Below are 24,356 nucleotides of genomic sequence, written 5' to 3'. Positions count from 1 at the left end.
CTGCATCAACAAACCAGCGACGACCTACAGAGGAGAAACAAGTAGTACCACAAAATGCAGTCCAATGCAAGATAATAGTACACGTTTCCATTAGGTACTACTCTACTTTATCAAAGAACATTGTCTGTGGTGGCTACAGTGAAATTTTTATCCTTGAGTTATCATTTAGAACTGTTTATGAAGTTTTAACTATTTAAGGAAATAGTGTATTTAAAATGGTTACATTTGTTTTGTTTTTAACGGTACCTGTTGTATTGTATAATTGTTTGAACATTGTTTTTATTGTAAAGTATTAGTATGTCACTCATTTCCGTAAATATTGTATAAATAAGAGTAATTAACCCAGCAATCCACGTGTGAAATGAAGTTCAATGTATATGCTAAACGCTCAAATGATTCTTGTATCTAATTTACAGGCACGAGTGAAGGATGAAGGACATGATGACTTCACGGTATATACAGCCGCTGGTTGTGATGCGTGGTGTTTAATAATACCTGATGCATACAGGTTGATCCTATTTTCTATTTCAGTCAAGCAGTTGCACCTTTAATACTATCTTAAGTTTTCTTTGTACAAACGAACACCATGAGCTTTTTGGCAGTTACAATGTGACTAATAAACTGTCACAGTGTTGAGGTTTTTATTGGGCCCCTCTTTATCGGACCAGTATTTTCTCATTTATTGTCCCAGTATCATTTGGATCCAAGGTTGCTTTGTTAAGTATCCTACCAGCGAGTGGCTGCTCTTTCTTATGATCCCAGACCCATAGACTTTCTACATAAGCTCTGTATGTGCGATGTATACACTGTAGCACGCCATTTCTGCTGATACAGCACTAGGAGAGTGTGAATACATGGAATACAAAGCTGAATTCCTAGTCCCCAGTCCAGGAGTTTCTAGTAACCCTTAATCTTATGTTGCTGTGCATGCTCCACACATGCTGTTGCATTGAAAGATAATAACAATCATTTTGAAGAAAAAATCATGTGTGCATATTTTATTATTCTACAAGTATAAAGTTTATGTGTGTGTGTAAAAAGTAATTTATTTAGTACTACCAATTAGTTATAACAAGTAGTAATCAATACAAACAGAATACAAACCAATGGCATGCTTCGTGACTGTCACATTGTACACTGGTTATTATTATTTTTTATTTCTTAGCAGACGCCCTTATCCAGGGCAGCTTACAATTGTTACAAGATATCGTATTATTTTTACATACAATTACATTCTTTTTTACACATTATTTTTACATACAATTACCCATTTATACAGTTGGGTTTTTACTGGAGCAATCTAGGTAAAGTACCTTGCTCAAGGGTACAGCAGCAGTATCACCCACCAGGGATTGAACCCACAACCCTCCGGTCAAGAGTCCAGAGCCCTAACCACTACTCCACACTGCTGGTTACAGTGTTTTACAGTATGTCGGAACCTCTTTTGTGTAACCTTCAAGTTTAATCTTAAAGTTGTAACCATTCACTATTTCAGAAAACACCATTTTGTATACCAAGCTAATTTTGTAATAACAATACTTTTTATTATGAAAATACATTCATTGGGTCATACTATCTATTACAAATTATAAACAACACAGATCGTCACAGCATATCAGGCTCCAAGTAGAGCAGTCATTATCCCACAGATACAGTATGCCCTCTAATGCCCTCTTTTAAGCAATAAATTCAATTTCCAACATATATAACACACAATTAAAAAATGCTGTTGTACACAAAAACAAAACAAAAAAACATTTGTTTGATTTTTAAAAGCATTAACATCCTCAGCAGCGGTCGTTACTTGGAGATAATTACCACGATTTATTATCTAGCAGTTAAATGATATTAAGAAATTGAATCAGTCAGTTTTCTCATTGAGGGGGCTCTGTTGGAAATCCCCTGTGTTTTCTCAGACTGATGCAGATCGTGATGGGATTTCAAGGTAGAAATGTCCTGATGGTAGAGATCAATTCTGGAACAGATCTAGGAAAGGTCACTGTCCTTAGCAAAAGCTAAAACAGAACGGGGAAAAAGTTAATTGGGTCACCATGTTGAATCTCCTAAACATGGTGAAAACAGATGCATATACTTAGCTTACAAGACTGTATTTGGGCCATTTAATTTTAGCATCGGGGCCCCGGAGAAGTCTGTATATTCAACATATACAGATGTCCAAAAGGGCCTTATTGCATTTATAATCCAGATAAAACAGTGGATTTGAAGAAAAAAAAAAGCATAAATCATGTTTACAGCAACATTTATTTTTATTTTTTATTAAATATTCGTATGCCAAATAAAGTAGTCCTATGTATAATTTTGAATGAGTAAATTAATTCAATTAAACATGTAAAAGAAAGCGCTTTTTTATATAGTGTGCACATTGCCATTGGAGTTGAGACAGCACTGAGTTATTTTTCTTTCTTCCTGTCAGTGCAGACACACTGAGCAGAACAGACGTGAGGAATAAAAATAAATTCAACGGCATCTCAGATTTCAGTAATTTGTTCAAAATCTGTGTCAGAGAGATGTGGATAATGTGCACAAGTGTCTTTTTGTGTTTTTCTGTAGCGTTTACAAACCGCTAAAGATACATTATTTGAAGTGACAAAGTCAGGGTGAGTGAGCATATTTTTATTTATTTATTTTTGGTATTTTTTTCTGTTTTGCTATCTTCCAGTTCATTTAATTGTTCTTCATCCAAATCGGCATGTCTACTTACTACTTTGCAGGTATTTGGTCACTCAGTTTCATAGTTACAGCTGTACATCTGTAAGTGAGTGTAAGCAAGATGGCTACCGATACTTAGTTTAAATTCTGTGAGGCAGCGCAGTGATTTAGAATATGTGACAAGGCTCCAGCTGTCCGTATCCATCCAATATACGGACAGCTGGAACCTTGGTCGACCAATCACATTGCTTGTTTCACGTTCCATTACAAGCCCTGGATTACATGATATATATATATATATATATATATATATATATATATATATATATATATATATATATATATATATATGTTCTGTTAGCATGGCAACAGACCCCTAAACTGAAAAAAATCAATCCTGGTATCAGTTACGTTCATTTGTATGTACGTGGCTAATACCGTTTTTATCAGACTCCTACCTACTTCATCACAGCCTGCACGGCTTACTGTCAACAGACGCCTTATTTGCTACTGAGATATGTTTATGTTGACATCTTGTACTGTTAACATCCCGAACGGAGAAGAAACAGATTGCCATTTTTATAAGTAGATTCTAAACATTCAGTCAGATAGCTTTTCTAACTTTGTGAAGTTGCACAAAAAAATATCCCACTCTGGCTATACACATTTAATGCCTTTTTGTGGTAAACTCAATACAAGGCCTCAAAACAATATACTGCCCTCTACTGTTCAACTTGCTATTAACAAATCTACATGTAGCAAGTTTCAGTGGTACAGTCAGCACTCACATATCTGACCCTTTAAAATTTTGACCCGGTACATTTAAATCTGGTACGTATTGTAGCATTATGTAAAATTCCCCATTAACGACACAACAGCAAAACGAAATTAAAATGTTACCCATGCACAGAACTGCTTAAAACGTAAAAGGCAATGCAATTTAGCAAAAGATTTTAAAATAACAACACCAGTTTCCAGAATTAAAACAGTATCCAAAGTCAGTCTTCAAAATTGCAGAATATAGTGCTCGATAAGGCCCTAATGTCACAGTTCACTTACAAATGAAAATGCACAAAAGCAACTAAAGATCACAGATTTTTTTTTTAAATGCATCATAGTATCTAAAACTGTTTAGTGATTAACATTTACATTAGCGTGCCTTGTCTTGTTCGCTTTGTTTTTGGTAGAAGCGCTGTGTAATTGCAGTGCGCAATAAAGACAGACTGATTTGCCATGCCAGAAAAAAAAAAACGGCTAAACAAGTCAATGGTAACATTGAAGAGATGGGCTTTGTTGTTACAAGATATCACATTATACAGATATCACATTATTTTTTACATACAATTACCCATTTATACAATTGGGTTTTTACTGGAGCAATCTAGGTAAAGTACCTTGCTCAAGGGTACAGCATCAGTGTCCCCCACCTGGGATTGAACCCACGACCCTCCGGTCAAGAGTCCAGAGCCCTAACCACTACTCCACACTGCTGCGATTGACGTGTGTCTGAGTGACTGTACTTTATTCCATTAAATAAACTGGCAACCCCCAAAGTACTATTCTAGAAAACATGTTACGATCATAATACAGTTCTAACTAGGTCTGGGTATTCTTGGTGCTCAGAAAACCATTAAGCTATTGTTTTGTCCTGTATTTGTAACCTGTATTTAAAAAGCTAGTCAATTACTGCTTAGCTCAGCTGTGGTTAACATATGAATATGTGTAGTAGGTCCTGTGGAGGAAATCAAGTAGCAGGATTTTTATGATTTTCATTAAAGCTCTGCACAGAGAATATATTCAAATCAAACTATCTGACACAACAGCAGAACTTTTACAACAGGAACACTTTAAACAGCAAAACTTTTACAACAGCAGTCAAGTGATGTTAAAAAAAATGATCTGCATAACACTGATGAAAAAAATGTACTATTACTGTACTGTACTAAGAAACTTTCATGTTAATGTTTAGTTTTTAATAATTACGTTATTTTGAGAATAATTATTGCACCTACAATACAAAAAAATGAAAAGTTACTGTACTTTTTTTTTAAGATCAGAAATATCCACCAAGAAGACTTAGGCTGGGACCAAATAAAAATTTTGACAACCCGCTAATCGCACTTAACAAAACTGTATTTAATAGCGTTTTCTTTTTATGAGTAGAAGAAATAAGTTACTTACAAAAAAAGAAAACGTTATTAAATACAGTTTTGTTAAGTGCGACTAGCGGGTTGTCAAAGTTTTGATTTGGTCCCAGCCTTGGTCTCTGTACATTCTTCTGTTCTTCCTTAGTCAGCATGGCCTTCTCCTCGGCCAGACGACTGCGTAATGAGGCCCCATGCATCTCAACTGATGTCTTTGCATGTTCAAGCGTGGAAATCTGCTCAAACAAGATCAGCACAGGCAATAACTCTTGATTATCAAAATCCTAGGTCATACAAGCCAAAATGAAAATGTAACTGCCTTATCATTTTCATTTTCAAATAAAAATATACATTTTTATTCTTATACAAATTTTAAGTTTACAAAAATATTGCAGTAGATTACTCATGTTTACCTCTGTTCTTTTAAAAAACAAGAACCTAGAGTGAGTATAATATAAGTTAATTATAAACTAAATTGATAAGCAACACGTTTTTGTTGTTGTTCCTGTTTTTTTTAACACTGTTGTTACCCTGTCCATAGATTCTTTGAATGTAGTCTTCTCTTGCCCCAGGATTTCCTTCTGCATTTTGACATCATGCTGTAGTTGCTTCATTGCAAAAAGCTGAACAATGCTGCTGGAATTCTGGGAGCTGCTCTCCTCCTTTAGAACTCATCCCTAAAACAGAAATGTGACGTAACAAAGCAGGTAATCCAATTATCCTGTAGAGTGTAAAACAACATTGTTGACTGGTAATGAAACGACAATGTACCGTCAGTTTATAACAAGAGTTATGTTATAGTTTTCATGATAATTGGCCCTAATCCAGAGGACATATGAGGGGAGGGAAGCTTCTGAACAACAGGTTCAAATTAAAGTGTTATTGCCACATTAGAAGAGGTGTAGATCATACAGCCTTACTTAGCAGAAATATATTTCACATTTATAAATTCCTTTTAACTAATAATATCCCTATTACGACAAAAAAAAAACGTTAGTCTGCCGATTTGATATCTCACAGTAACCCTCACTTTAACAAACCTGTTGGGGTCCAAGCCTTTTGCTCGTTATATCGAGGGGTTCATTACAGCGAAAGGACAATCAAAATGAGCGATAAACTGTTGTAAATTAATTAGATGAGATTGTGAATAAAAGTAGCATTACACGTACAGTATACGTTCGTCTCATGTATGCAGTATTCTGCCTTTGCTCATATCCTATTCGTTAACGAATTAAAACGCAGTACAGAAAGCACAACTCCCGAATTGAAGCTGAACTTTTATTTAAAATTGTAATGCAATACACTAATAGTTAACATAAAGAGCACAAAGAGCATAAATAGCACAAAAGACACAACAAAAATCAATCTGTCTTGAATCAAAGTGCACCAAATCTCAATCCAACATGCAAGAATCCCAAACTGAGTTTTTATTCCAAATCAACCCAACATGAAAAGTTCGTCTGATCCTCAAGTTTTGTTGTTGTTACGCTTTTTATTAAACAAAAGCGCTGACTTCACTGTGGAGGTGGCATCCCGTGCGTACAGACCGGGATGTTGACAGTGTGTGTTTATATTATTTCTAATTATGTCTAATGTTTATCAACTATGTAATTTATGGAGGACACTGACGTGGATTTTTGCCTTCAAATTCATCTGCAGCAATGGTCGTTTGAATATTCCGATATTTTTTGCCGCACTAAACAAAATAATATTACACCATGCATCTGTTTCACGTCCCACTGCTAAAGTATTCTCTAGCTGATAAACCAATGAGCATGGACACTAAAATGAGAGGAAATTTGTGACTCATGCTAAAATGAAATCTGATCAGAATGAAAGCTCAGCCAATCAACATGCAGTTATTATACTGACAGTAATGCTGTCCAATAGCAGCTAACAGAAACAGAAGCAGTATGAGGAATATGAATGTGAGCAGCATGGGCTGGGCTGAATTAAATCTGGATAGCGGGCAGCGCCGATTAAGATAAAGGTTAAAGAGGGTAGTTGATGGGGGAGGGGGGCTGCTTTGGCTACACAAAATCCTGCTGGTGCCACATTTGAGAAACGTGGATGAAATGCATGTGCATTGAATGAAAAGCAGATCAAATAAGCTCTGGTACCCAGTACCGGCGCCAGTAAAATAAGTCCCGGTACTGCATACCGGTGAGTGCCGGCAGAATTTCACCCCTGACTGGAACAGATGCAAATTGTTAATAGACTATGCTGATTCAGTATACATGGGTGCACCCCATACAGTTCTGACAAAAGTTGGTTCCCATCTATAATATTGTGGAAAGATTTAAACTGAGTGCAGATTACAACCAGCACCACTATACTCTCTTTGAAACTTCAGGATGGCTCAGTCTGGAGAATAGAAGCCTTTGTCATTGTGTGTGTTTAGTTTATAAGGTGCACACTGGAAATGCTCCAAGTTACCTTACATCTCTGTTAGAGACATGTAACTCTACCTAATACACTAACATCAAATGATGTGCCTACTTTTAAAATCCCCAAATCATAATCTACCATCTGAAAAAGAATGAAAAAAGTTACACCTCCAGAAGACAATTACAAAAAAGCCACGAAGAAAAGTATTTGGAAGCCGTGCAACATACTTTATATTTGGAAAAGCTATCTGTTCTTTAGCCCTAGGGCAATCCCTGTTAGAAGTACTTGACTCTGTTGCTTTAGTTCATATGACCAGATTTGCACCTGACCCTTTTCTGGCAACACTAATTTATCCAGTACATCTTTGCCAGTTAAGAGCATGTGCTGAAGTTGGAAGTTGCACCATTGACCCCCTGCATTATATTTCCGTATCTCATACAGCAAACATGAAACAGCATATAAAACGAGACGCGTCTCTTCTCACCCTTTCTGACTGTTTGTTCAGCTCCATGTGCTGGGAGCAGGGCTGCACAGTCATCTGACATTTTGCTTCTCAGAAGTTTGTACTGCTCTGCCTTTAGATCTCTCTGTCACAGCTGCTGGTGGAGCAGACAAATCTCATCTCTGTTTATTAAAGAAAAAGAAAGAAATCCATACTTAGAGCTCTATTTTGAAGTGAAAAAGGGATATACTGTAGTTATATAACAAAGGACAATACGGCCCTAATCACAAAACTGAAACCATAAATTAGAACATTATTTCAAAATCGTTTTTTTTTTTATATATTTGATATTCTTGAAACTGTTTTTCAAAGTTTTTCTTCAAAGTTTTAAAATTATAAACATCAGTTAATCCCATTGAATATGTAATTATTCATACGGTCAGAATAACAACAAAAGAAAAAAGTGCAAATTGTGTTTTGGTGTAAATACCTTTATTAATAAAGCACAATCTGTTTTGCCAATACCGTAGATCCTTCGTGATGTAGTCTTGCATAGCAGCTGTGTTTGAGTAATATTTCTCCTCTGTTTCACGCAGGGCTGAGTGCACCCTCAGCCAGCCCATTCACTTTCCTGTGAGATGCATCTCCACTATTTTGTGTTGCTCTTATCTCTGCTGGAGCAGGGAATATAACAACACTTCAAATTATTGATGCACTGTGGTGGTGTTAATGGACACATTGAAATGTATTCAGAAAATCTGAGAAATCTCATCAGGAAAAATGTAGTATTCCCTTCGTCTGCCCTTGTGAACAGTGAAAACAGTGTCAAGTACAGCTCCAGTACCAGAGATGAGATGAAATACTAAAACTTAGCAGTCCATTGTCATACCCAGTACAATTAGCACGTCATAAACTGCTGTATTAAAATAAGGTGTAATTGATGAAGTTATACAATATGCATAGACACAGCTATTACCTGGACTTTTGTAAATGTATAGCTCTTGCATAATAGTTACTTCCAAATAGTATTGATTAGAATGCAGTTTCTTTAAGTGTTGCCATTGATGGACAGAAAAGTGCAAAATGTCAAAGGTGTATTTGCTAAACACGTTTAACCTGGTACAGTCCCTCTGGCTGTAGTGGTGTGATTTTGTGCTCGTTGTTTTTCAGGTTCATTAGCTGTCGCCCCAGCTCCAGCCTGGTCTGCACTATTTCTATTTCCTTATTCGAGACCTGCCTGTCTGTCTCTGTGCTCCTTCAGTTTCTTCAGCTTCTGAATTAAAGAGTGTTTCTCCTCAGAACGAGAGGCTGAGGAAATCCAAAAGAGAACTAGAATAACAAACCTGGATAGCAAGGTAATAAGTATTTAAGCAATGTGCTCCATCTACTTCTTGTATTATCACATTTTATTTATCAGGAAAAAAATGATCCAAAAAAATCCTACATAACTGCAACTGGTCCAGTCATTTTCAAGTACAAGGAACCATCTGAATAGGTCTGCAATTAAAAAAATAAAAAAAAAACTGATAATTGGCTTGTGTGGTGGACTTTGTGGGAGGAGTGAATGTGACCTGAAAGTAATGACAAAGGAAAACCGGAAGTGAGGTTGTAATCCAAATGACCATGGTACCATTAATGGTATCCGGGTCAGGGTCTTATTTCACTATAACACAATAAACAGTCCCGTACTGTACATAACGAAACCAAAAGAACCACCAGGGATATCAGAAATGGTAATCGTGGTTTGAAAATAAAGTGAATAAATCCAATGTTAAAAATACAGTTAATAAACAAAGTAAAGCAGACGTGTCGATCGTCCGCGATCCAGCAGCGGGTATCGTCCCGGCTGGCTACCTCGACTCCCTCCCGAGGCGGTTTAAAGTTGCAGTCCTATACTCCTGGACAAACAGCAGATTGTCCGGGATTTGTCAAACGCCACTCTGGTTCACTCAGGTTCTGCTGCAAAACACAAGGGGTGAAAACACAAAACAACAAACAGATACGCAGCACGTCTCAGTTAGGACAAGATTGGGAACCCGAAGGTTGGAACTGCGCAGCCTAAATACTGCCAACAGCTTGTGACTTAAGCTCCTTCATAATTATTTTAAAAAATTATTTTAAAAAAAAATGCACTCTCATTGTTTCAAAGTGTTTTGTGAAAAAGGAGGTGTTTCATATAACATTTAAACAAAAACTTCAGAAACATGAAAAATTGGAATATGATTAAAAATGTACAGTATGTACTGCAGTATACTTTAGGAAACATAAGTGTTTTTGGACAGCACTATAGTATTTTTTATAGGAGTCTGACAATTATATTGCACTTTTTGGGAATGAAATCTCTCATCAAATGATGATTGCTTTGTAAGGTTAGGGGTAACGGTTGTATTTTTCATCTTACATACAGAAATTTGTTACTCAAGCTTTATAACTACACACCAAAAAAAAAAAAGGTTATGCTTCAACACGAATGAAGGCTTGAAAAGCCTTCAACAGTACTTTGGTGTTCAATTTGATAAATGAAACACAATTTCAGAGAGACATCTTTTGAGACAGGAGCAAAAAAAAGTATTTTTCTGCATCATTTGCTCTGCTTAAGATGTCATCTGAGGCTGCAGTTGTGTGGCTTTTCTAGTCTGCTCTCGAGTAAAAAAAAAAACAGCAGGATTAAGGTCGATTGCTTAAATATTGAAAATGGTTTTGAATTTCTTTAAGCATCAGTGCATCTTGTAAAGTTCCTACGTCAGCAGAAGTTACTAAAATAGAAAGAATACAATTTTGAAAGACATACTGTAATTGAACAACTGACCTTTACTTTAGGTCCACTTCATTTATGTCAAAAAGCTGTACACACATCACTATGACTAAGATTTTTAAGTAAACGTCTAGATTCTAAACTGTTCCAGAACTAAAAATTATTGGTAAATAGTGTACTTAAACAGATGAACTGATTAGATAAATAGTATTGAGGCCGTGCAGTGATACCATAACCTGCTCACTGACTTGCCTTATAGCTGTTATTGATCATTTAGTTTACAATAAATGTTACTATTTGGTATGGCGTCCTCTGAACCTTCAGAACACACGCCTGTCTTAGGTGACCGCTTAGTTCAGACATGGGCTTTAGTGTTTTACTTTAACATGTATAGTGCAAAAATAATGTTAAAGGATATAGGAAATTCGCTTCAAGTTCAAGGTAGTAGACCTGCTTTATGTACTCCGCCTTCATGCCCAAAGTAGTGCTGGTATGCTGTCTGCAAAGGGGGGAATTGCATATTATATTAATAACATTCTTCAGCTGTTATTCATCAATAAAAAAAAATGGTTGTTTAAAAAACTATATTTATACTGCACCTTAACTGTTTTCTGGTTTTACTCATTTGCATGTTCATCCTGTTCGCCTACTGTGTCCACACCAAAACTAATAGTAGAAATTATGAATTGATTGAAAATTTAAATGAGAACAGATGCTAATTGAATCTGAAGCTTTGATGTGACTGTGACTGATTTGTTTGCTATGGCTTTTTAAGTTTACCATAATAATTGTACTGTAGCAAACATTGATCTAAACACACATGCAGTATACACACATAAACACATGATCCAAACAAATTGCTGAACTACGGAAAATTAAACACGTCACATTGCATACATTGCTGACCACAAACCATACCTGGTAATTTATTACCAACAATAACTTGCTTACAGGCATAACATGCATCAAATAATGGTCGCGTTTTGTGTAGTGCTGATTTGCACAGTTCTGCACAGAATGGGGGAGACGCGCGTTCTTCGAGGGCTGCTGTGTGACGTCACTCAACTCCACCTGCAGAAATCTGTACAGATTCTGCACAGCGCAACGCAGATTTGAAAAGTCGCTGCGGGAGACTGGCTGCGTCTGTGAACAAAGAGACGAGAGATCACGAGTGACCTGGTAATCGTAATGTAAATAACCACTAAAACCAGTGCTGCCCCCTTGTTAGCGGAGGCGAACGACATTTTATCATTATACAATGAAGCCTAATGTCAACCCTAGTACCTAATGCACTAAATCCGTGGTAAGTGGTGTATAATGTTAAAATAAAGTTCATGTTAATCAATTACATCAAACTGACTATATAGGTACATAACCCAGACAAATGTAAATATAGGACGGCAAGGTTTGGAGAAGGCGTTCTCGAGAAGTTGCGTGTGACGTCAGCCAGTGTAGCAAGCTCTGGGATAAGAGAACGCAACCAATACGATTGCTAGCCACACTTACCATTTTTTCTTTTGTAGTTACGCCGCATTGTTGAATGCTGTGAGACGTTTTTCTGTTGCAAATAGTTACATAAACTTCCTTGCAAGGTTTACCCGGAAATGTTACTTACGCAAGCTATTGAAAGTCACGTAGAAAACAATGTGTAAACAGATGTGCCATTATAAGTTATAAAAGTATCTAGTCAAAGTATTTGAATGCAGCAATATGTCTTCAGAATACCTCAACGTTCTAAACCGTGTTTCATCTGCAGAAGAGGTGGCGGTTTCATTGCAAAAACTTATGAACAAGTAAGTTTCATGGTTCTCTAACACTGTAGATAGTTATTACTTACTGTAATAAAAATGTATTTATGCCTGAAACTAAACATGTAAATATACAGTGCATTTATATATATATATATATATATATATATATATATATATATATATATATATATAACATACATACATACACACACTGAGCATCAAAAGAAACGTATCACGTATATTTGGATAAAATTCACCAGATGTGATCGAAAAATGAGAAACTCTGTTTTAGAGCAGGTGCAGTTACTTTTTATTGTGGCCTAGTCCAGCCTCCAACATGCCGGTTGCACAAAGGTGCTGCTCTCTTGACAGACGTGACTTATTGTTTTTTTTTCTTCTTTTTTTTCTGTGATTTTCTTTATTGCTTGCAATTCAACAGCTGAAATCACTCCATAGCCAGTGTCCAAACAACTGTCTCACTAATTAGGTGATTAAGTGCATATGCTTCAGTCATAGTCACTAAAGTGTGTCATGGTCAAGGATGAATGATGGAGTGATTAAAAAGAAACCAAAAACATTTAGTCAATGTCCGTCGTTTATGTTGATTGTCCTTGTGATGTTTTCCTAAGAGTGGCTTTTTCCTTGGCCTGCGACCACTGATACCTTCACCATGCAATACTTGGACCCTATGGTTGAAATGGAAACCCCAGTCCCACTTGCAGCCACTTTGAATATCTTTGGCAGTCAATCTCGGATTGTTATTAACCTTCCTCACAATTCTTCTACTTGTTCTTGGTGAAAGAATCTTCTTTCTTCCAGACCGAGGGAGCATTGTGACAGTACCAAGAGTCTTGTACTTCTTGATAATATAAACAATAGTTAAAATTGGGATACTCAAATGCTTGGAAATCTTCATGTATCGTTCTCCAGCTTTATGACAAATCATTTTTTGCCTAAGGTCTTCAGATATTGACATTGGTTATGACAGCAAACATCCTATGCCTAAACCATTTATACTCTCTAAGAATGTTCACCTACAATCCAGCATTTTCTAGACTTTTCTAGAATTAAGTTCTGCATTATCATATTGACATTTCTAGCACCTTGCAGACAATACTATCATGGCATCAAAGGATATGAATACTTTTGAATTAGCATTTTTGGAGTTTTGCAAAATAATTGCTGAAATAAATAACTGTAGAATCTATCTATCTCTATATCTATATCTATATATATATATATATATATATATATATATATATATATATATATATATATATAAATAAATGCTTTACAATGCAATCGCTAGTCGCTCTTCCAGGCTCAGGTTCAGTACACTGATATCAGTGACAACTGAATAAATCTACATGTTCTTGAACAAATATATACTACTGTTGATTTCTAAAATTTGTAAAACATTATGCTATTAAAAATGATATGACTGCCATTACAGTACAGTGCCGTATGCGTTGTGTACCTTTTACAGTACAGTCAGCGAGCAACAATGTGGATTTTATCACATTTACCTGCAAACTGTGGTTGTAATTGGTTACGTAGATGATACATTATCATATCCCAAATTAAAGTTAAATTAAAGTCATTATTGTCTGTTTTATTAAATATTCTGAACAACATAAGAGGTATTTTATATTAACCTAAACGCAACTCTCTTAAATTCCCCTTTAACCACCAACAGAGGTCAGCCCAAGTCCCATAAAATAGGGGTGTGCTTTTTGGACTCAGAGTTTTTTTGGTCCCTGTAGATCTACAGTATACTTGAAAGTCACCCCTGGCTGAGCAGCATATAAAGTTACACAGTCCCATGATTGTGTTGGAGGACAGGTATGTCACAAACTGGTACCCCCCCCCTACTGTTTGATTGGCATCCTGGCAGGGGGACCTTCCTTGTCATAAAATAAAAGATAAATATCTACATATGCATAAAAAAAGCAACAGTTTTTAAGAATATCAGCATTAAAAAAAGAACACCACAGTAATTATATGTAATTATAATATAGGCTTTTAATTGCATTTTATTTTTTTAGCAGCTGTCGGAATAGGAGATAAAAATAAATATGATTCAGCTTAACATCTAAACCACATAGACTAGTTAATACAGTACCATGTTCTTTCTGCTTAAAAACATAATTATGTCTTGAAATACATACGTAGTGCCTTCAGATTAGGTAATGACTGCCATTGTAAAAGTCTTTGAGATGCTTAAAAAACGGGCCCTAGATAAATATATGTATTGATATTAACATCCCCAATTGATTGAATTATGTCTGCTCTGCTACTGTGGATTCTATCTAGGCCTAAAATTGAGCACACTGCAATCCCTCGACAGCTTGACTTCCATAACATAGCTGTTAATGCCTTATCGCTTTCAATAAAATGTAATTCCAATAGCACTCTATTGGATCATGTATGCAAGCATCCCAGATATATGAATCATACAGTGCGTCTGAGACTGGCCGCTGATTGATTACTCTGTGCCTGCAGGTTAAAAGGAGAGTACATAACAGAAGCTGGGCAAGCAATCAACTACACAGCTCTGCGGGAGAGTGACTTATTCCAGAGGTACCTTCTGGTAACACAGCAGCTCAGGGAAGTAAACCTTGCCTCCCTCAGCGAAGAAGAAAACAAGGCTTTTTTCATCAGTATCTTTTTTTAACTGACGTTCTGTCCAGGATGTTTCCCCTTTTTCTGTATTGCAGAGTGGCACATGGATGTACAGTAGAATCTGATTTATCTGGGATTGAAGGTAATAAATACAGTACATCTTTTTGCCCTACCTGCCAGGCCTTATAAGCATACATACTTTTAGCTGCTAGGGGCTTTGCTTTTTAAATCCACATGTGCTGTAAGTTTTACCCCCCTACCAATCTCTACAAAATGAAACCTTGTTCTGAGGTGCCCTCTGTAGACTGCCACACTCCATCTTCAATCACATTATCCTGGAGAGCACACCTTTTTGCATTTTACATGCTACACTTTATAGGCATCATATTGTACAACATTGTGTTTCTCACATGTGGCTGGTAGTGTATGTTTGTAGCCTTTACATGTTGTTTTCTAAATCTTTAAACTTTTCCTGATGTATTTCATTTGAAGCAAGCACATTCTTTTGTATGAAGTATGGCAGTGTGTGTGTGATACAATTAAGTGGTTGCTGGTCTTTTAGAAAGGCAAGTACTGGACATGCACAGAAGGGGTCAGCTTCCCTTTACTGTGTGCTTGATAATTTTGCAGTTCATCATGATTATCCAATACTCAGTGTAGTCATTTCCAGTACCATGCAGTACTATGTTTTTTTTTTATAATGTCTTGGCATACTTTTCTGGGCTTCTATGCTTTTACTAGTTCCTGTTGTAACATTTTATATGAGTTGCTTCACTATCTTGAGGTTAGAGGTCCTAAGATTCAGCTGAATATTACTTTGGCAGGCGCTTTCAAGAAACACAAATAGTACTGTTTTAGAAACTGATAGATGTTATATGCATGGCACCATTCCATGTTCAATAAAATCATCCATCAAGGATAGCTCTAAGTGGCATTATACCTTCATAAAGTGGAACTCGGTTTAGTCACTGAATAACGTCTCCTCCTAGGCTACACAGTTATTGATTTACTATATGAATACTTCCTGCGATTCATTTTTAAACATACAAAAGAAAATGTCCTTAACAACCTTTATTACAAATGTTTACAATGCACTTACTATTCATGGTATAGCAGCTTCTGATACTATACCCCAGTCAGTGTTGGAAATTGACAAGTTCTGGGAGACTACAGCATACAACGTCGGAGGTTTTAACCTGTCTTTGGATGACATTGAGCATGGCATACTGAGAGGTAAATTTCTTTCATTAATGAATGTCAGGGTTCATTTGACTTTTGGCACTGTTCCTTATGAAACTTGTTTTGCAGCCTTGGCTATTGACCCCAGCACTCTGACTTGAATAAATTACTAATATATATTATTTTTTATTCAAAGGTAATGCACCACACCCATCTAGGTCTCAGCCACAGTTTGACTCCAAAGATCCTCGACTCCAGTTTTCTCTCAGGAACCGTGACCCAAGGATTCACTTTGCACTTGTGTGTGGTGCTAAGGTACTTCTGATGCATTCCCAGTACTTAAAACCATTCCATTGAGGAGACGGTTTGTCCATTGTGCTGTGTTTAAAATTAAAAACACATTCATGTTTAATGTTATAAAAATAAAACTTGTGTCGTTTCTTCCTCAGTCCTGTCCTGCGGTTAGCGTCTATACCACTGAGAATTTAGAAAGGGCATTGAGCACAGCTGCTGAAAGCTTCTGTCAGCAGGAAGTACAGGTGGATATATCCAAAAAACAGGTACACAGTAGTTTTCAATTTAAAGCAAATGGATAGCACAGATCTCATTGTAACATTTGATAGGAACTGTTTCAAAGATGGGCTGTCAAACTAATATTGTTTCAATTAGCTAGATAGCTAACAAAAACACAAATTCTGAAAATGCATGTTTAAATCGAGTTACTTGTTGTTTTATATTCTGCCGTTATCCCTGGGACCACCATGTAAGCAAGACTTGTTTTAGGGAGTAATTATCCTTGATAAAAACTTATTAAAAAATAATGACTAAATAATTTGCTGGTTAATTTCTGAAATTGAGCACTATTCTCTTTCCCTTTTTCAGGTCACAATGTCTAAAATCTTTCAGTGGTACATGACAGACTTTGCACCGTCACCAAAGGAGCTAGTGAGGTGAGTTATATAGCTAAATCTCTGGTTCCCCCAAAAGTCAAACTGTGACAGGCCTGTACTAAAAAAAAAATAATTAAAGAGGTGCTTAATTTAAAGAGCCGAGTTACGTTACCTCTTTAGCACAAATGTAAATGGTCAGTTTCTGATACCTCTGATTTATTATGTTACAAAAATGGCTTGGACATCACCACCACATTGGTAAGGTTGCATGATCTCATTTCCCTTTCTTAGTCACCTCACTGTGCAGTAAAACTTTCAAGACTGTACATCCCTTTGTGTAATATACACTTATACATGTATTAGGTGTGTTGAAGACACTCGAGGTATGGTATGTTGTACAATGACTGCACACCCTGGTCAGTGTTTTTGCTTACATATTTTATTGTTAGGACATACCACATAGTGTCAAAAATGGCTAAAGAGTCTATGTTAAGACGTATTTGCAAGAGAGACACTTTTCTCTGTGTGTGTGTGTGTGTGTGTGTGTACGTGAATATAAAGGCCCTTAACTAATTCTCATGTTAGTGTTGTATTCTGCTTTACTACTCTAGGTGGGTTCTTCAGTATCTTAACCATGACCAAGTGGAAGCTGCATCTCTGCTTCTCAGTGACCCTGATCTGCAGGTCAACTTTTCAAGCTATAACTGGCAGCTGAACAAACTCTAGACTGGTCACATGCCGTTACTGTGCAATTGTTTTAATAGTAAAAGCTATTTTCTTTCATGCACATTATTTCAGCATATTCATAAAAAAGGAAAGCTGTGGAAAAACATTGTATTTACTTGTCTTCTGCTGCATTACTTTATTATGATGGTTTAGCCTAATGGTCATTTACTTCGAGGAAGAATATGATATGTTGAGATCACTGCACATTTTTAAAGAAGAATAAAACTGTTGTATAATAGTGTAGGTTTTGAAATTACTCTGAGCAACAATTTTACTCCTCTTTCATCTATGTCATAAAGCTTTTTCTTTTCCCAAAAACATAGCTTTGGGGGAGAAAAAAATATGCTTCATGACACATCAAAAGCACAAATGTGTATCTGCTATGTTTTAGGGTAAAAATGTGCTTTATGAAATATGAAAAGCACAAAATGTGTATCTGCTATTCCTTTTGAATTCTGGGGTGCTGAAGGGGTGCCATTTCTGGCCTGACTTCTGGCCTGTTGGGGGATATCGAACTCAAAAACTAATTACCCTGTGTCACTGTCATTGCATGTATAGTCTGTTGTTTTTAGATAACCTGGAGAAACTACAGTGAAGGCAATAACAAGTTCTCACAACAAAAGAATTTGAGACGGGGAGGTGGGGAACACATGTTCATTCGATGTGGAATGACCCCATAGTAAATAAAGGTACAGATATCTGTCTTAGTTGAAGTTTAGGAGGTTCATTTTGGACAGAGACAACCTTGTTTTGATTTTGCTACACCTCAGTTGAGGAGGAGTAGCAGTTGGAGCTGAAGAGGACAGAATAGAGAATAAAAAGTGGGGCTGAAAAGGACAGAGATATGTTATATAGTTTAATTTTGTGTTCATCTTCACAAGTCTTTACTTTTTTTTGATGATCCAGTCCAACCCTATATAGTAGTACTCAGATCTTGTGACCAACGCCTCTGGGGCCATGAATTGGATTTTGTAAAAAATTTCGAAGGGAGCTACATTTTATTATTTATTTTTTTACCTTTGCTGTTTATTACTTTTCACTATTTATATATTTTGTGGCATTTTATAAGAACGATGATGCACATTTTCTATCTTAATAATTTACACGGGTGCTGGTTAATGGACACAAAACCTTTAGAGAAATTAGGGTAATCATTTTAAAATCAATAAAAAAATTTTTATGGTGCACACATATATAGTAACACTCAGTTTATCCAAAAAGTTCACAGATGAGAGCAGTTCAATGGAGTGTGGCCATTAGTTTCTGACATGCTGAGTTCAGAAATGATAGCCTTTTTTTTTTTTTTGAATGTCCCCTTCGACCTGTGAAAAGGTCAACCTAAAGTGAGCAAGGGATCTTGACCAGAAAAATCACCCTGGGTGCAATTTAGATGCTACCATCATGTGTAGCACCTCGTTCTACTCACACTGAATAGGGCTTTTCAGAAAAAAATACTAGGAACTCACTTCTGGCAAATTGCCAGACGAGGGGTAACTGACGAGTTTTATTCAAACTTCAGCCTAACCCTTTACCTTGTAGGGGATGTGGGTCCTAAAATGTAAGTATTGCTTTAAGACCCTTCGGTACCAGTCTTCCAAAGTCCCACCACTGGTCATTAAACCCCCTTGAAATTTGAATTTTTGCTATTTGTACCAAGTTTAGGTCGTAATAACTTATGTGGTGGGGACTCACCCAAGATATGTTTGTATAGATGTTGATGAGATCTACAAGCATCAAGCAAAATATGTTGGTATCCAGGGATCAATAAAGCACTAAAACTGATTTAAACATCATACGCAAAAGAGCTGTAACAGTTCTTCAATGGCACAGTTTTACGGAGCCTTCTTGGTATAGACAGAATGTGATTGCTAAAAACTGATAGGGTGCAATGTAAAAGTGTTGACGCTACAGTAACACTTCAGCTATTTTAAAACCCACACCCACACAGTCCTGATGTCAATAAACACTAAAATGGAAAGAAGGGTAGATGTTAGCTGTAAGTATAGTAAATGCATACAGTGTATCTGTATATGAAGAGCATGTCAGTTACTGCCACTTACATATAGGCACAACTAAACATCAACTTACTTGAAAAAAAAGATGTTATGCAAATGAATGTTACTTTGGTTTTGTCTGCTTGAACCTGCAAGAAAAATGTGATCTATGTAGACAGGTCGTCTTTCAAGCGTGGGTGATTTTAATAAACCCTTTTAAAATGTTTATTTAATAGTGAGAGTTTTAGAGAGTAGTTCATTATTCACTTGTTATATCACATTGTTTTTCTAAGGTCTCTATTCAAACTAGGTTATTCTACTTCGAGAACAAATTACAGTTAAAATGATGCTTTCCCCCAAATAAAAGTGCACTGGATCATAATCCACATAAATTAACTAACTCAAATACTAAATATGTGAAACAGACTTATGTATGTACAATTTTAGTGTTGATTCTTGTGCACTGCTGCAGAAGACAAGATACTCTTTGGTTCTGATGGTTACCACTGTGTTACGTGTTTCCATTGCTATTGTTTGCTTCAGTGGGAGAGAGGGTTCTTGCGTGAGTAATAGGGGAAGAGTCCTTAACAGTTGGTACAGTTGTACTTACATATTTTTATCGATTAATATTTGCAACTTTATTTGAGCAGGACTCTTCAGTCCTGGTTATCCCCACACTTCCTTGCAAGTCTACTAAAGTCCAATTTGGCTGAATCGGGTGAAAGGATATTCAGTCTCCAAGCATATTAAGTTTTTACAAGATCAGCAGTGTGGTGCTTTGGACTTTGAAACTTGTTTAATTTAACACAAAATAAGTATTTTAAGTTGCCTATAAAGTTGAATAAAAAGCGTGTTCTGTGACTGTGTTCTCAGTGAATCTAGAGGCCTTAATCACTTCTTTGCACACTATTTTGACTACCTGTTACAAATAACTCAGACAAATATTTTAGAAATGTTTTTGTGACATGGGGATAGCTGTGTTTGTGTAGGTAATCATAATAATATGTATCAAGTCACTTGGAAGCATTTGGGATTAGGATATAAAAGGGACTTGAAGTTGTTGTTTGTTTTCTCTCCAGACCAACAAAGAGAAATTTTAGACTTTTCAACCACAAGCCAATAAAAGGTCCATAATATTGATAACTACTAAAGGATTTTTGTCAGGCAGGAATGGAAGGCACAAGAAGTGACTGGCAGCCGTAAAGTACTGTATTGTTTTTCACACACAACATCTTACAGAGACTGTACAGCAGCTGTAAATCTTTTTATGCACTGCAACCGAGCAGTATGCAGCCATTATACACAGTTACATTTGTATTTTGAAAATGTGGGTCAACCAAACTAAAACATGAATAGTTTACAGAGTGAAAACTACAGGTTTTATTTATATCGCAAATGGATGTGAGTACACAATGGGATACTAATTAAAGGCATAGCACTACAGTATATAGTAGGTCAAACACATGCAATAAAAGTGACTGGGGAAATGAGCTTAACCTCTTATGCCTATTTAACCTGTAATAGTTACAACAATTGGGCATTTTGGAGACAACAATAATCCTAGTCTACTTCTTACACAGCCTTTACAGTGTTAATGTATAGCGTATCCTCCTTACAGTATTTCTTGATAGTTTGATAGTGGGTTGAAAATTGACTATTTGCATTAGAAGCTATGTTGTGTTTCTAAAACGAGAATCCACCCACTAATCACATACATAATCAAACTGTTGCTTTAAATAACCCTCTCGTCTACAGCTCCTTGTCGTTTCTTTGTTTGGTGTTCCTTACCTGGCAGTTCCCGCATCTCCGTTGTCGGCAGTCCTATGTCTTCAGCTCCGGGACCTAGCAAGCGGACTTCTACTGGGCTCGCATCTTGCCAGAAATCATCCTTCAAAAACTATCAAGCTTGGACAATGCCACGCCTCCTGAAAGTTTTATTCATCAGAAACATTTCTTACAGCACCGATGCTTCCTGAGAGGATTTCCCACAGGTGTGGTAACCCACCCTCACCCCCCCATGTGTGTCATTCTTTTCCAGTAATCTAAAATCTGCTTTAAATGTCAATCTGCTACTGCATAAAGAAATAAAAAAAGGTTTCATGATCGGCCCATTCTCTGAACGCCCTTTTTCACTGTACCGCATTAGTCCACTAGTGGTCACCATTCGCAAACATTCCAGCAAGAAAAAGCTCATTACTGATTTATCCTATCTGCATTCCAGTTTCATCCCCAGTATCAACAATTTAATTTCCCCTGACACATTTTTCCAACACTATGCCAGAATCATAAAAACAGCAGGTCAAGGGCTGTGGTTTTCTATGGCCGATATAGCTGATGCTTTTAAAATCATGCCCATTCAGCCCTCTCAGTGGCACATTTTCGGGGTCCAATGGGAAAAACTATTTTATTTTGCAGTACGCCTCACTTTCAGATGCAGGAGTAGTCCCCACATGTTTAACTCCCTGTCTGAGGCCCTATGATGGATTATTTTAAATGAACAGACTTCCATTTGTACTTCACCTACTAGACGACTTTTTATTAGTGGACTCCAGTGACCAGCCCCCTGCTCGTTCCATAAGGGTTTTAAAATCTCTTTTTCGACCTTGGAGTTCCCTTATCGGAGGATAAAACTCTAAGACCCACTACTAGTCTGGAATTTCTCAAGACTGAATTAGATTCTGAAAAAAATGGAAAATCAGCTCCCTCAAGATAAACTACTTTGCATCAAAGACTTTAACATTTTTTAGCTCTCGAAAGTGTTGTACTAAAACGCAAACTTCTTTCTCTACTTGGCCATCTCAATTTCACTATAAGAATGATTCCTCAAGGTCGGTCATTTATTTGTTTCCTTTTAAAATTATCCTTCGGCATCTGAATTGCATCAGCACATCAATCTCAATGCTGGATGCCGAGCAGATATCACTCTAAGGTTCTACCTTCTTTCAAGCTGGAACAGTATCTTATTCTTCTTTGATGACATTATCTCATCCCCCCGACTCCCTCAACCTGTATACCGATGCTGCCCCCTCGTAAGGTTTCGTGGCATTTTAGGAACTAAATGGTTCTACGGAAACTGTCCCTCAGAGATCCTGCATCTACCCGTAAAGGAACACATTTCAGCTTTATTTGAAATGTACCCTATAGTGATTGCTGCTGTAATCTGGGGTCATCTATGGTTAAATAAAGTGATAGCATTTAATTGCGACAAATTATCTACAGTACCAATCATTAACAAAGGCACATCCTCTTCCCCTGCTATTATGAAATTCATGCTGAAACTCACCTGGGTTTCCGTGCTGGGTAATTTTGAAATTAAAGCCATTCACGTTCCAGGCTATCTCGTTTTAATTTTCAGAAATTCCAAGCACTGTTTCCAGAAGAGGACCTTCTGCCAGAACCATGCCCAATCTTCAAGGATCTCATCCTGTATTAAACCAGTGTCCTTCCTCAAATTCCCTTATTTCCGAATCAGCCCTCAAATCTAATGGCTAACTTGGTTTCTCAAAGTACCCGAGCAACCTATAACTCAGGCTGGCAATTGTTTCTCAGATTCTGTTCTCTATAAAATTTGCGTGTTTCCTTGCTCTCCGAATACTCCATTCGGGAAATTTACCACTTTCTGTTCCACCAAAAGAAACTTGTCCCTCCCTACCATACAGCGCTACTTATCAGGATTACAATTTCAATTTAGGTTAATTGGAGTTCTTTTTCCCCTCCTAACCTTCTTCCCACGGATTCAAAGGCTACTACGAGGTATCCATTAATCTGCTCCCAGTCGTCCATTCCCCAAACTGCCTGTTACCAAAGAAGTCCTGGAATCTCTCGTCAACATTCTTCGCTTCGGCTGCTTCAACCCATACAAAGACGCCCTCCTGGAAGCAATGCTCATCTCTGCATGCTGCAGATTCCTCCGGTGCAGCAAAATCACCTCCCGGACCCAGGCTTTCGATCCCTCTTCTGACCTCTGCATTGGAGATCTCCATCTTGATCCTCAGGCATTCCTTACATTTAAAACATTGCAAGACTGACCGGGAAAGAAAAGGGGTGCACATATATTTATTTAAAACAAATTATGTCATCTGTCCTCATCTGAACCCCTTTGTCTCACCCCAGAAGGATCAGTCGTTTCAAGAAATTGGTTCTGCAACCATCTATGCGCATCTCTCCTACGCACTGGATTTCCTCCAGATAATTACTCCGAACTTTACAGCCACAAAAATGACTAGGACATTTTAGCAGCACACATGTCACTAAATAAATAAAAGTAAAAAAAAAATTGTGTGTTCTGAACCCGGAGGAAGGGTAACCCTGGGCCATGGATTCCCTAAGGTTTCCTCCTGTCGCCTTTTCAGTGAGTACCTGAGCGCTGGGCAGTTTAATTCTGCAAGGTGAAGGAAGTTGAGGTGGGCATGTCCCTGGGAGTAGGGAGGGAGGGGGGGGCAAGATGTTTTCATTTTTAGTTCCAGGCCTTTTCTCTTTATTAGGTAGTTCGGCCAGCGTAAGAGGTGACCTTGTCCTTTTGGGGGAAGGTGGGCCAGAGTGCCACTTGTCCTCAATCAATATACATTACGTCATAGTTTGGCCAGCATATAGAGCAGCTATCAAGCTCCAATGGACAAGGCAATGGGCCAAATTATATTACTTTTCATTATGGTCATGGTCATTTGTCAATGCAGTAAAAAATTGTTCATTTCAAATCTTGTCACCTTTCTGAATTGGGGAATTCTGCCAATGAACATCTGTCAATATGTACAAGTCAGTTTTGCACTCTTACATTGTTTATAGGATTTTCATT

The 24,356-nt window shown here is 37.1% G+C and overlaps 1 protein-coding gene and 1 long non-coding RNA gene across 6 annotated transcripts; one reads left to right on the top strand and one right to left on the bottom strand.

The window, feature by feature from the left end:
• Positions 1-922: 922 nt before the first annotated feature.
• On the bottom strand, positions 923-11,991 carry LOC117411003 (uncharacterized). The gene is made up of 6 exons (XR_009328850.1): positions 11,906-11,991; positions 8,135-11,542; positions 7,687-7,826; positions 5,345-5,491; positions 4,852-5,050; positions 923-2,015 (listed from the first exon to the last, which is right to left on the bottom strand). It is a non-coding gene; the product is annotated as an uncharacterized LOC117411003 (long non-coding RNA).
• A 66-nt stretch (positions 11,992-12,057) lies between these two features.
• Positions 12,058-23,977, top strand: LOC117411002 (uncharacterized). 5 transcript variants are annotated; one of them, XM_059025114.1, is made up of 7 exons: positions 12,058-12,192; positions 14,653-14,810; positions 15,853-16,005; positions 16,148-16,266; positions 16,401-16,511; positions 16,834-16,901; positions 21,357-23,971. In XM_059025114.1, exons 1-7 carry the CDS (start codon positions 12,110-12,112, stop codon positions 21,535-21,537), a joined length of 873 nt encoding a protein of 290 aa, XP_058881097.1. In that variant the 5' UTR covers positions 12,058-12,109; the 3' UTR covers positions 21,538-23,971. The 5 variants fall into 5 exon arrangements, with proteins under 5 accessions (XP_058881097.1, XP_058881099.1, XP_058881098.1 ...); XM_059025116.1 differs by having other exon boundaries at positions 21,317-21,534; XM_059025115.1 differs by lacking the exon at positions 21,357-23,971 and adding an exon at positions 17,453-17,805.
• Positions 23,978-24,356: the final 379 nt, after the last annotated feature.

Source organism: Acipenser ruthenus, chromosome 6 (assembly GCF_902713425.1).
Source record: "Acipenser ruthenus chromosome 6, fAciRut3.2 maternal haplotype, whole genome shotgun sequence".
Lineage (NCBI taxonomy): Eukaryota > Metazoa > Chordata > Actinopteri > Acipenseriformes > Acipenseridae > Acipenser > Acipenser ruthenus.
This window is presented reverse-complemented; position numbering and strand designations above follow the sequence as displayed.

What these genes read in the sequence shown, in the direction of transcription:
- LOC117411002 (XM_059025114.1), top strand. Translation starts at nt 12,110, where the DNA reads ATGTCTTCAGAATACCTCAACGTTCTAAACCGTGTTTCATCTGCAGAA. An exon ending in TTGCAAAAACTTATGAACAA is followed by an intron (nt 12,193 to 14,652) that starts GTAAGTTTCATG and finishes CTGTGCCTGCAG; the next exon opens with GTTAAAAGGAGAGTACATAA. An exon ending in TGAGCATGGCATACTGAGAG is followed by an intron (nt 16,006 to 16,147) that starts GTAAATTTCTTT and finishes TTTTATTCAAAG; the next exon opens with GTAATGCACCACACCCATCT.